Here is a 13,927-nt window from a genome sequence, read left to right on the forward strand (position 1 = left end):
TCTCTTTTTAATTAAAAAAAATAATAATAATATATAATTCTAGCATTTTATTTAAGTGATCTCTTTTCTGTAATTAATAAAGGTGAAAGTGGTATGATAATAGTGTGGCAATCTGTTAATTTCTAAGACCTGGAAATGATGACATACAGTCTAAGGTGAGTTCAAATTAAATTTTTTTTTCAACTACTAGTAGGAGTGGGGGCTAGCATAGTGAACAAAGTAGCAAGAAATTATGTTAAAAAATAAATACGTCTCGTTGCCGGAATTATTAATTGTGTGTTAAAGTATTCGGCCTATACATCTTCCAAATACGAGCAAGTGACGAATTAAAAGTAGTAGTAAAATTTACTAATCATTCATAACATTGATTTATTCGTCTACATTAGTAATTATTAATGTATTCCAAGCAAGAACATCATTTGAATGATGCAGGTAGTAATTCGAGATATCTCGAAATATTTCAAATATCGAATTGTTACTACTTTTTCATTCAAGAGATCCCATCACAAAATATAACCTCAATTTAGCTGTTAAGTTCATTTTGTAATCATTTTTGTACTGTTATAATTTATATAAATGGCCAACGAAGATGATGTTAGGTCTGAAAAGGTATTATTTATCAGTAATTTCTTAATGTAGTTATAAGCATTCGTATTTTTTATGTTTTTGTAAGCTTGACAGAATGTGTTTTAATTTCACTTTTTCCATAGAATTGAAAATGTATGTGGAGTTATTAAAAATTATCTCATATTGAAATAAAAATGAAATTATGTAGAAGGAAAATTATCAAATGAAAGTTTAAGCTTGACAGAATGTGTTCAGATTTCTTTTTTGCATAGAATTGAAGATTTAATTGTGCATAGAGTTCCATGTAGATAAGTTTATACTTGCTCCTAAATAATCTTTTTTGTATAAAAAAGAATGATCACTAATTTTGAAAATAAATTAGGAGACAAATTTCTTTTTTGAAAAAGCATGGTTGTATGTGTGAACAATTACCCATAGAGTTTGATGTAGACGTAATAAAAATGTCATATATTGAAATGAAAAAGAAACTTTATGCAGCAGCAAATTATCAAATGAAAGTTTAATCCAAAAAGTAGTGCGGACCATAAAGTCATACTTGGTCATAAATCTTTTTTGAGAAAAAAAAAATGATCACTTATTTTGAAAATAAATTCATTGACATAGTATATATATATATATATATATATATATATATATATATAATGTACTATGTCTATGAATTTATTTTCATTGAAATGTAGATTGTGCATATTAAAATTTGATGTAAAGTGGTTGAGCCGTTCCTGAGTTGTTCTTGACTAATCAGGATCAGCTGATCTTGGTTAGATCACTTCTGAAGAAAGAATATTTCTAGATTAGTTACTGTGCGACTTTGATGTGCTCTAATAAAAAACAAGAATGATAATTGAGTTTAAAGTTTTGTGCATAAGATTACATTTTTATTTAGGATTCTTAAACACAATCATTTTTAAATATATCGTTCTTATTTATTTCATAAAATGAATTTGAAGGTGTGGGAAGTGTCAAAAAACTATTATAAAGATCTTAGAGTTAGTGTCATCACCTCTGTCTAGTTGTCGTACTTGCCAGCGGGGGTGCTAGTGATGCCCCTCAATATTTATCTGTGTGAAACACAGTATTTTACTGGTATTGATACTGCATTAATTAGTTATTAACCAGTAGCATTAGCAGTATATCACTGATTAACCTATTTTGTTTTGAAATTAATTATTATTAAACTTCTTTAGAGTTTCAAACCACAACCTACTTACTATTTATGAAACTAGCATGTGAAGATAGTCATTGAATGACTGACTATGTAAAAATGTAAATTTAAACTTGCATAATCTAACAACTTATGCAATCATGTAAATAAAAATATTTGACGTTTAAATAATCTATTTACATACTCCATCAATTTAATTAGTTCATTAAGTGATGCTTTACATGTTGCCCACATTCCAGATATGTATGAAAGTTCTACAGTATTGTAATGGCATCAATGACATTGCTGTCAGAAATTTATCATATAAATTCAGATAAGTAATTATTGCATATGATGATGAGCATATCCTTGGTGCTTTTATTCTGTTCTTTTGCAGAACCCCAAGACTTATTGATTTAAATGTAAACTACTAATTGTGGAGTGATAATGTTATGCATGTGATTTACTTGAAAATGCTGAAATTCTTCATTTCTCAGTTTGAACCATAAATATGTGCTCCAGTGACTGGAATAAATAATTGATTCTTTCATAAATGACATAAGATGTGCAGCTTAATTTTTTTCAGTAAAGTGCGCTAAGAATAGTTAGGAACTTCAATAAGAAAATGCTCATCAGTCTCTATAAACACCTAAAAATAAATTGCTTGAGAGAGAAATTGTTGAATTTATAACTGGAAAATAAGTACTCATTTAATCCCTCACACCAGTTTGACTTAATTGCTTTTACTCTTACCCCCTTGCAGTTCCAATGAAAATTTATATAAGGCAAGATCTAATTACTTATGCTGCCTTCTCAGTCAATCGTGTTCATTCAGTAAAATGCTTAAAACTCGCCGAACAGATCTTGCATTTTTACTGAAAAATATATTTTTATCAATTTTAAATTAAAATATAATTATTGATTGTCCCAATTTTGAAAATTTCATCTACCTTAACAGTGTAGCTAGATTTCTTTCTTGATTGAAAATTTTCCTGTTATTTAATCAAAAGGCACATAAATTGATTTTTATCATAATGTTTAAATGTATTAAATTTCAATTAAAATGAGTCCTACTATTTTTACTAGTTGTAGAAAAAGACTATATTCATAATAACGTGATATTTTTCTTGTGAACTAAGAAAAAAGAATAACACTGATTCAAATTTTCACTCTAGTTAGTCATGTATGATTCTAGGGAAAGATGAGAAGCTGCTATGTTATTTAAAATGTACTGTATATCTCTACTGGCTGTAAGAGAGGTAGAAGTATATCCAGAGGTTTCATGAACTTTGAATCCTTCTGAAATCAAGTTATAATACCATTAGTTAGATTATATGCTGAATGGTGAAATCAAACATTTGTATCTTTTACTTAAATTATTTGGTTTACAATCATATCTTGGCATCTCTTCAGTATCATGAGAGAAGTCATTATCATTTACTTCTCTCGCCAGTGGAAAAAAAAAAAATAAGAAATTTAATTACTGAAATTGGGCATTAGCTAATATTTAGGCCAATAAAAATGTTATACCTTTTATCAAGATTCTGGGATAATATCCTAAAATCCATTCAGAACATTAGCGTTTTAGGATCTCATCCTAGAGTATCTGTGATCTTTTCCTAGAGTTTTGTATTTATTTTCATTTCTGCAGCAAAATTAAAATTCAGATTGCATTGCTTCATTTTAAAGATACCTTTAATTTTCTTAATGAAAATTTAATTCTTAACTTAAGATAGACTGTTTTGCATACGCTTTGTTTTCTTCAATATGTTTTTATTTTTATAACCTGTATAATGTAGAAAAATTAATAATTGAACAATTTATCTCAAGAATTTTCTCCCTATAAATAATGTGATGGAATGACTCAGTATGATGGGGTGTACCTACAATATTTTATAACTTGTAGAATCTTGATGATTGTGTTTATCCCGCATATTGATTTCTATCATACCTTCAATGTTTAGTTTTTTAATGTAATTCTGATCGTTATGATGCTAATAACTATGGTAGCAAGAAAACACATTTTATATACACTTATTCTAGATCCGTTAACAAAATAATGAAAAGAACAATTTTGTGACCTATTACTTCCTTCTTTTTATATTCATATTTTTTATGACTAAAATAAATTCTAAATTAATTTACAGATGAGAGTAGAATGTGTTCTGGGAGATTTATTGGAGGAATACCATTTTAGTTTTATAAAGTGCAGAGGAGGCCACTCTGGTCCACACACAAATTTAGAAAGCATGCTTAAGAATAAAAAATACTGCAAATAATTTTTGGATCTGAGAAATCATTTAATTACATAAAATGTTTAATATTTTTAGGAGAATTGGATTTAAATGCCTTTGTACAATAATCAAGTAACTTTAAAAGAGAAAGAAAGTCACAATCTTAATTTAAAAAGGATTGAGGCAAGGATGAATCTTACAATTGCTTTTCAACTATATATCAAAGAAAAAATATGGGAAATGAGGTACAAATTTGAGAATGGAGTATTAATTCAAGAAGAGAAAAAAAATGTTAAGATTCACAATCAACATTGTTGTTTATGGCAGAAACCAAATGTAAGTTAAAACTAACACTGAAAGGTATAAATTTATTGGAAATAGTTCAGTTTAAGATTTTAAAAAAAATTAATAAGATGAAATAAAAGGAAACTGTTGAATGATGAGGAATTATAACATTAAGATAAGGGAATATCATTTATCAGGAGTTGTTGAATTTCATTATGTTATATTAAAATTACAAGTGCTGTAAGGAAAGTGTGGAGATAAAAGTCTGCTAATATTTTATGTAGTCCACTTTCTTCCATGAATTGGTGAAAGAAAGACACAAGAAGACAAGATACAACAATCCCAAAGGATGAAAGAAGTGTGTGCACAAAGAAAATTGAAGACAAGGAAACATAGTCAAACTTGATTTATTGTATTTTCTAAAAGAGTTATTCAAAAATAAAAAACATAACTTAGAAATATAAAAGGGATTCTTAAAAATAATTAAACAATTGCACCACTTTGTGACAATGAAATGCAGATAAGAAAACAAAAAGATAAAAATTTAGCCAATAGAATTTGGATTTTAGAAGAGAGTGTTGAAAATTATGTGGGTTTCAAACTGTTAAGATGAACTCCTAAGAAGGAGAGTTCTTCTTAAGAAGAACTCTTAAGACAAAGACAGGATCTTATAAAAAATTAAGTCATAATTTATTTAGTAATTAAAAGTAACCATTTATTTAGTCATTTATTAACTAACCATATTTTTTATATATTGGTTTTTAAAACTAAATCATTAATTTAAATAGTTAAATTGTTATAGTTTTCTACTTGTACAAGTTTTATTTTACAATCCCTGTCATTTTATTTGATAAAGACTTGAATTTAGTCATAAACATAATTTGTTGGATGCACAGTATTGATCTAAATGAAATCAATCTGTAAGAAGTAATGCATCACTTGGTCAGCATTTAAAAAACCTTATAAATTTGTTTCGTGTATGGTTTCAACTGAAGGTACCATTAAACACATGTATGATTAAGACAAATATAATTGAGTACCGTGCAACTTCGAAAATTATTTTTTTAATAAAATTTATATATGTTTTAATGAATATATGTAATTGTTAATTTATTACTCCATCTTTTGGATTTGATTAATTTTGTTTGTTATGATTTATTGGTTTATCTTTCATGAAGTATTTCTTATTAAATTATAGTTTTTCTTTTTTTGCAGGGTTTCTATCTATTTGGAAGAGATGTAACCCAGATACCTTGCTTTCGAAATAGTTTCTTATATGGAGTATACTCTGGATTAGGACTGGGGCTTTCATACTTTATGTTTACCAGCAAAGTTCGAAATGCAGTAGTAGTTGGCTACAGTTCATTTTTCCTTACTACTTTATCTTATTGGTAAATAACAGATTTTTGTTATTTGTAATAAAATGGTGTTTTTGATAATTGTTAAAAGTGTAGCTACATTTTAGCTACACTGTAGTATAAACTGCAGTTAGTGATTTAATAATAAGTATTTTTTACTTTAAATGTTAGGTTCAGCCTTTAGGATACATTTTTTATTAGAAAAGTTTTTAATAGAAACTTTGATTAGAAACTTTTAATAATAGAAACTTATTTAATTAGTTCCGTGTAATAATTGTCCTTAGCTGTTTTTGAATATCTATTTTTTTTCTATGTTAAAGTGATTCAAGGTTTCTTGCACTCTGCTCATTCAAATCCGTTCATTGAGTATTATGTACACAATGTACATCAAATGGGAAGGTATTATTTTCATTTACTCAGAGAGAGAGAGAGAGAGAGAGAGAATATAGTAGTAATAATATTAGTAGCAATGAATGAGCTATTCTAGAATTTTATTTATTAAATACTTTTGTTATGTTTATAAACAAGGTGAATTAATTTTTTTTACATTATAATAAGTTAATACAACAGTAACAGCAACAACAGATAATTTGGTAATATTGTTACAGAGTAATTTTGTTTTATTAAATGTATGTAGCGTTTTGTACACAGACAATACATGCAACTGACAATCTGCAAAGAATCAGAATACTTCATTAATGTAGTTCAGTCAGATGGGCAAGATCAGGGCTGCTCTTGTACCTCATTCACAATACTGTGGATGCTTGCAATACAGTTATGCATACAGTACACATATTTTGTATGCATTAGGAAGGGCAATTAGGTCTGAATTTACTAATGAGCATCACTGCACTAGGTTATTTTTTTACATTCTGACTCTCACAGGGGAAGACACCTGCTTTGTAATGATTCTGTTCGCCACACCACCCGCTCTTTCCCTAGTCCTGATAGGCTTTACCAGAGGTCGTCTTTTAGACCCTCTAAACTTGTTAACTCAGTCTTTAGTGTGGCCTCTGTCAGAATGCCACCAATGTAAATGCCTCAGCAGACATTTCCATCAGTGTATTTACTATCACCTTCGTATGGTCTTTTCCAACCACTACCACCTAGCATAACTTACAACTCTCAACTATCAAATTAACTGACACAGAAGCGCGATTGCCGCACCTTCCTCTAACATCTAAGTTTTCACACAAAAACTCTTCCTATGACTAACTTCAGTTAGACTGTGCACTCTAACCCTCTGGGTTGGTGTAGTCGTGAATGTGTCTGCAAATCAGATTTTGATGTCAAGAGTTCTAAGGTTCAAATTTTATTAAAGGGAATTAATTTTATACAGATTTGAATACTAAATTGTGAATACCAGCGTTGTTCTCTGGTGATTGGATTTCAATTAACCATACATCTCAGAAATAGTCAACCTGAGACTGTACAAGACTACACTTCATTTACACTCATACATATCATCCTCATTCATCTGCTGAAGTAATCCTGATGGTGGTTCCAGAGGCTAAACAGACATACAAAAGAAAAAAGAGTATGCACTCAGATCATTACTTGATTGAGTCTCTAAATGCCAAAAATACTGTCCTTATACCAACAAAACAAGTGTTGATGGCAACAGTGTCAATTTTGTCCTACAATTCAACTTATTCAAAGTTCTCTTGATTTACTTAAAAATTAAGAAACGGATTCAGACATTTAATAAGCCTCTAGTGAAAACATGCCCTGTCTCTCTCTGCTCTAGTCTGCTATTGGGAGCGAGGTCAATGCCTACACCATCCGACAATGCCCCATCACAGAGTTCTCCACACATCCATCTCATCCTAGCAGTAAATATCTAAGCTAACCAGGGCTCGGATGACAAAACACCTATCTTGATGAAGTAAGCAACCAGGCGGGACCTTAGCTACCTGGGTTGCTATTCTGTTTATACATCTACAACAGCATCAAACCCCCTCAACCATTCTCCACAAGGCCAAGAATCTAAGGAAATCAGCATCTATATTCCATTCTCTTTCGGTTTTCCAATTAACTTGCAGATCAGAACCACGCAAGCTCTCTAGCTGCTTTGGTACATTCAGCTTTGTACCTGGGGCAAACATATAAGACATGATGCACATCATCAATGGCCCTACACTCCAGACACAAGCCTGAATTAATCAAATCAAATCTGGCAAACCTATCTAGAAAAGCACCATGTAATATGCCGATTGGGGGAAATCTCCCTAACAACCTGCATACTTTTCACTTCGAGAAAAATTCCATGCATGTAAAAGCCATCAGGGTGATTCAGTTCCCCTGACCTGCCATAAATGGAAACCCTGGTCATCTGTTCTTTTATACCCAGAGGTAAGTTGGCCTAACTTCTTAGCATTATTAAGTAATTGGCGCGCTCAGTTGAACTGGACTTAATATCAGAATAACAAGGACCATCTCTTGACAGACAGTCCTATAGGCATCAATCACAGACAAGAATAAGAGATACTGGGCTCTCAAAAAAAAATTCCTGTAATATTTTTATCTCATTCAATGAGTCCAGACAGTTGCAGCATACAGCATTACAGTTACGCATACACACTTATAAAACATACACGGTTCTGAAATTAAGCCCCCAATCAAAGTGAACTGCTCTCCAAACACCAAAGAAAGCAGAACAAGCCTTTTTGGCAGCTTATTGAAAGTGCTCCTTGAAAAAAGATTCTCATTAAGGATAACTTATATACTTCTGCAGTGAGACATATCTAATTCAATGACCCGCCATTGATACACGAGGTCAGCTAGTCTGCCCCTAAGCAACATCATCGTTGTTTTCTCTGGGCTAAATACCATCTTATGTTCCAAAAACATCTCAATTTTCTGAAAATAAATATATAACACATTCAGTTCATTCTGCATACAGTCACACTTCTGCAGTTGAAATGGTACAGAGGGCCACCAAAATTATTAAAAGCCCCTGCTATGTCCAAAAAGATATCTAAGACATACTCTTTTTTTTTTCTTTTCTTTTTCTGTTTGTCTCCGAAACCACCATAAGGTATTACTTCAGAGGATGAATGAGGATGATAAGTATGACTGTAAATGAATTGTAGTCTGGTACAGTCTCAGGTCGACCATTCCTGAGACATGTGATTAATTGAAACCCAACCACCAAAGAACACTGGTATGCACGATCTAGTATTCAAATCCATATAAAAGTATTTGCCTTTACTAGATTTTGAACCTTAGAACTCTCGACTTTAAAATCAGCTGATTGTGATGATGAGTCACCAATTACCCTAAGAATAGCGTCTTCTGTGCCCCTACCTGGGCAAAAACCAGACTGATCGTCCATCAACAACTTTCTAGAATTCAGTCTATCAGTGATATGAAGATACAATACCTTCTCAAAAACCTTTCCAATAACTGACAGGATCTTTAAAGGCCTATAAGAGGAGCTCACAGTGGATTCCTTGTCACCACCTTTAAACATCAATTTTAGAATACCTTTTTTCTAGCAAATTGGGAAATAACCACCAGCAAAGAGAATCGTATTAAAAATTCTAGTCAAAGTATCAAAATAATTCTGAGAGAAAGGTCAAGGAGCTCCACCATGATTCTGTCAAAACCTGGGGCTTTATTCCTACAGAACTGTAAATTACCTGATGTACTTCTGCCACTGTAATTTCCGCAGATAAAACATCAGAATAGAAAGCAGCAACTTCCTCTTGGACCTGCAGATGATACAGGGTTTCATTAGTCACAACATCATCTGGCATCAAGTCATTCAATAGATTATTTAAAATCTCAGCTTTATTAGAAACAACAACCCTGCTGGGTCGACACAGTCAACAAAAGAATATTTTTCTTATGCATATGCCCCAGGACTCTATACACAACACCCCAAGGATCCCTATTTCCTTGCTTTTTAACAAAAGAACACCAAAAATCCTTTTTTGATGTTCTGATCAAATGAAAATATTCAGACCTTTGCCTTCGATATCATCTACCAAAAACTGCTCACCATTCGGGATCACTCTCCTATTGAGCAGCTCTCTGGAGATGGTTCATGGACTGTTTCAACAAAGAAAACTGTCTAGTCCATCAAGGAGCAATTCTCTCTCCACTTGAACTACGGAGAATTCAATTCTCAGCAGCATCGATGAATGCCAGAGAGAATCTTTCTGCCAGGTCGGGTCTTCCAATTGAATATCACCCAGACTTCGATCTAAGACACGAAATCTTGCTTAGAGTATATTAACAAATTTAGGCCAGTTTGCCTTCCTGTACAGGAAGTACACCTGATGAACAGGAACATTGCATCTTCCAGCAAACAATCTCCTTCCATCTACCATTCCAGCATATGTTTGTAACTCACTGAAAACATTAAACACCTCTAATCTGTACTGCACAACAAAGCCTCCAACTAATTCACCACTGTGTCAAAGAGCGACTTAACATTTACATCAGCACCTAACACTATAGGACAGTTTACCAACAAGACCAAGAATTCTATCCCACCTTTCTAAAAATTACTCAGTGGGATCTGTATATCGAAAAAATGAACTAACAATACAGATCAAAACCATTAATAACAAGTTTAACAGTGACACGATGTGTATCAGAAACTTGCCTCAAAAAGACACAATCCATTATTCTTCTACACAGAACTGTGGACACACTGTTACTTCCGTATAAAATCTTTGCCAACCAATAAAACCTGGCAGATCACTCTGTACCATATATGGATGTTGCAGAAAAATTATGTTGAGGGACCTCCTTTTAATAATTTCACCTAACTCGATCTGAGCTCTGAGCAATGTAAGCACCTTGAGAATTTATCTGTCCAAACTTAACCATGCAGTGAATTAAAATATATCTGAACAGCTCTCAAATAACAACCACAGCCCTTACTATCGACCAAGAGCTTGCAGCCCTTGTGCAACCTTCTGCAATTTACACAAGTAGAAGCCTCAGTCTTTTTAGGATACTCTTCATGCTTGCGACCCTTGTCACCATAATGCACACAGAATGAAGCATATTGACAGAATTTAGCCGTATGACCAAATACTTACAACACTTAAAACATCTTTGAACATCCAATGTACTCCTTGCCTCTACAAGAAGAGAGATCCACAAACAACCTATCCTCAGCAACAAACTTGTTAGACTAGGCCCAATCTCAAATACATTGTGATATATTTGGCATCACGTACACCAGTTTTGAACAGGTAGATTCTTAGTACATGTAACCCAAGAACACAACTAATGTTACATAAAATGGAAACAGCATATTACTGGTTGACAATTTTCCACTAAACAGCTTAAATATGTGTAACAAAAAATTAAAACTTTTACACAATTTATTAAAAAGTAATGAGAAACAGACTTAGTCATACTTATGGACAATTCTAGTGCTCTTCCCCAAAATTATGTACCTTATACAGATGTTAGTGTTATCTTATACATAACATTAAGTGTTTAATATTACAAAACTTGTAGCAAAATTAGCTTTACTTACAATCAAAAGAGTTACCATTTTTTCTTCTTTTTTTTTTGTTTTGGGTATAATAACCTCATTGATTATTTACTCATAAAAATTATTTGTCTAGATTATTTGGATTTATTAATTTTTTGTAGTTATTATGTTAAAATTAATTTTATATTTATTTTTATAGGTTTTATTGCAGGTATAATTATTCAAAACAGAAATTTGAATTATTAAAAATTCAGCACTTATTAGAGAAAAAAATTGTACTTGAAGGTACTATAGCTGATGTTGATATTGGTGAAATAGAAAAAAAAACTAATATAAATGAAGATGATTAAAACATATAACAATAAACATTAAACTTTAAGAATAATTTTGTGTTACTTGTTAACTAGTTTTATATATAGAATTATTTTATTTATTTATTTGTATTAAATAAATCCTTTATAAGTATTATTTATGTCTATTAAATTACAGCAACCTGTTATTTACTCTAGGGAAAATTTATATTGTTGGTATTGATGTTTTTTTTTTTTTTATTATTATTATTATTATTATAAAACTGATTGTAGAAAAGCATACAAAATTTGACTTCAAATACCAAATATTACTCTTCATGAAATATGTTTATTTTTTTATTCCCATTTTTATGGTACTATAAATGTTAATTTGGAATTCCATTTTTCTTCACCACTGTTTCTATTTTTTATGTCTCTTAATGAAATGCAACAGAGGATCATAAGGTTTGCTTCCATTAAAATATAGTTTTGGGTTTTAAAATATTATTATAGTGTTTCACAAAAAAAGGATTATCCCACTATTATGTACTTTGCAGAAATACTGTAATGTATACAGATAAGATTGGAAATATGTATTTTTCTTCTCTAGTATCATCTGAAAAACCTGTAAAACACTAGAATGTATTTTTAAAAGTCTGAAAATTGTGTAAACAATCACCATCAAAGGTGATGATTCTTTTTTCTTTACTGAATATAGCTAGAGCAGCTATATTAAAAGGTGAAAGTTTGGTTTCACCATAAATCTTTTGGTTTTAGGTTCAGCTACTTCATCTAGACGAAAAAATTGTACGTGTGTTTGTGTGTCACATTGCTTTTGGGCCATATCAGAATTGACCAAACCAATTTTCTTCAAATTTGGCTCAAATATTTCTGTATGAGAGGCATTGATTGTATTCATTTTTTTAAATTTGTTAAGGGGTGGGGGATATTGCAAAAAAAATCAATTTAGATTTTCTTTAGAGGCATTTTAGAGAAAACTTTGTTGAAGCAAATTTTACATACATTGCTTATTTAATAATGAAAAAATTTTTTTCAAAAAATTAATACCCACATCTTAAAATAGAAATTTCTCTTTGCTTTTTTTTCTTTTTCCCTTTGTTTTAGTATTTAAAACACTTTTTGGTATTTTGTACGTCTTATATCGGAGGTATCAAAGATGTCTACTATTTTCCAAAATTAAAAACCCCAAACTTTAAAGTCGACTGTTTCATTGTTAAATAACGAAAAAATGGAAATTTTCTCCAGGAGAAATTATAGGGTATTTTTCAAAGTACTTGAAAGTACCTTTAAAACTAGCTTTGGTAAAAGTTATTAGCATGAAAATTAACAGAGTTTTGATGAAAATAAAATGGTTGTCTTGCTTTTTCAGAGAAAAATCAGCAGTGAAACAAATGACTTTTCTGCAAGAATTGGAATTGATTGGTTTAGAATGCCCCTAGATTTGAAAAAAGGTGATTCAAATTTGAAAACTTTTTTAAATTTTTTAAAAACTTCTCTTTTTTTAACAATAATTCAAAACTGAAGAAAATACATAAAAAATGCTAGAGTATAAAAATGAATTTTTTTTTTTACTGAGAATTTTGGATATTTTTTTATTTCTGTAGATTAAAAATTGATTGAGATATCACCGTTAGAAGTTTTCATTTGAGTGAGAACCACCTTTCCCAAGCCCTTTAAACTCAAAAAGGAAAGACTCAAGGAGTCTGAATTTTATTTGCCTTGTAGCCCTTGAAATTCCCTGAAAAATTGTTTTTTTTTTTAGTGATTGGATAGTTTAAAAATTAGGAAGTTATCATTGAAAAACCAGTCACATTTTTTCAATGAAATTTTCTGAGCATGTAAATTTTAATCACAAAGCTGATTTGTAGGGTTTGGGACGTTGCAATAACTTATAAATTGCATTAACAACCATAAAAAGTTTGTAATTCACTATAAATGGACCATTAAAACATTTTAAGCTGCTGAAAACTATGTTTTTTTTTGTCATTAGGGTGGATTCTAAGGATTGCAACATTGTAACACATCATAAATTATGTTTCAGAATATGGAACAATGTTTATTCTACACATTTAAATGATTTTGAGCTGCAGAACAGTTACATCTATAATTTTAACAAATTTTTCATAAGGTTGGTTATTAAGGGTTGAAACGCAATAAATCATAAATTACATTATTACCAATAAAGGGATTTTAATTCATTATAAATGCACCTTAAAACATTTCAAACTGTTGAAACCTAATTTTTTTCTAATTTCAACATAAGGGTGGTTTCTAAGGGTTGAAACATAGTAAAACATTATAAATTATATTCCACAACATAAAAGAACGTTTATTCCACACATTTAAACACGATTTCAAACTATTAAACATTTAAATCTATGGTTTTGAATTTTTTTAACAAGGAATAGTTTTCACCCCCAAAAAAACAAAAAGCAAAAATTAGAAAAATATAACTTTTTAAACAGAGGGTTAGATAAGCTTAATTACAAATTTTTATGAAAATCGATGTCTGAAAGAATTCTGAGGTAATACTTTATTTTTACCGTCAA

At 30.6% G+C, this 13,927-nt stretch overlaps 1 protein-coding gene across 3 annotated transcripts; it reads left to right on the forward strand.

The window, feature by feature from the left end:
• The first annotated feature begins 221 nt into the window (after positions 1-221).
• Positions 222-11,535, forward strand: l(3)87Df (cytochrome c oxidase assembly factor COX20 lethal (3) 87Df). Of its 3 annotated transcripts, none has more exons than XM_075368357.1 (4): positions 222-609; positions 4,063-4,302; positions 5,467-5,642; positions 11,279-11,535. In XM_075368357.1, exons 2-4 carry the CDS (start codon positions 4,078-4,080, stop codon positions 11,415-11,417), a joined length of 540 nt encoding a protein of 179 aa, XP_075224472.1. In that variant the 5' UTR covers positions 222-609; positions 4,063-4,077; the 3' UTR covers positions 11,418-11,535. The 3 variants fall into 3 exon arrangements, with proteins under 3 accessions (XP_075224472.1, XP_075224474.1, XP_075224473.1); XM_075368359.1 differs by having other exon boundaries at positions 245-609; positions 11,267-11,535; XM_075368358.1 differs by lacking the exon at positions 4,063-4,302 and having other exon boundaries at positions 309-609; positions 11,267-11,535.
• The last annotated feature ends 2,392 nt before the right edge of the window (positions 11,536-13,927 follow it).

This window comes from Lycorma delicatula, chromosome 6, assembly GCF_047948215.1.
Source record: "Lycorma delicatula isolate Av1 chromosome 6, ASM4794821v1, whole genome shotgun sequence".
NCBI lineage: Eukaryota > Metazoa > Arthropoda > Insecta > Hemiptera > Fulgoridae > Lycorma > Lycorma delicatula.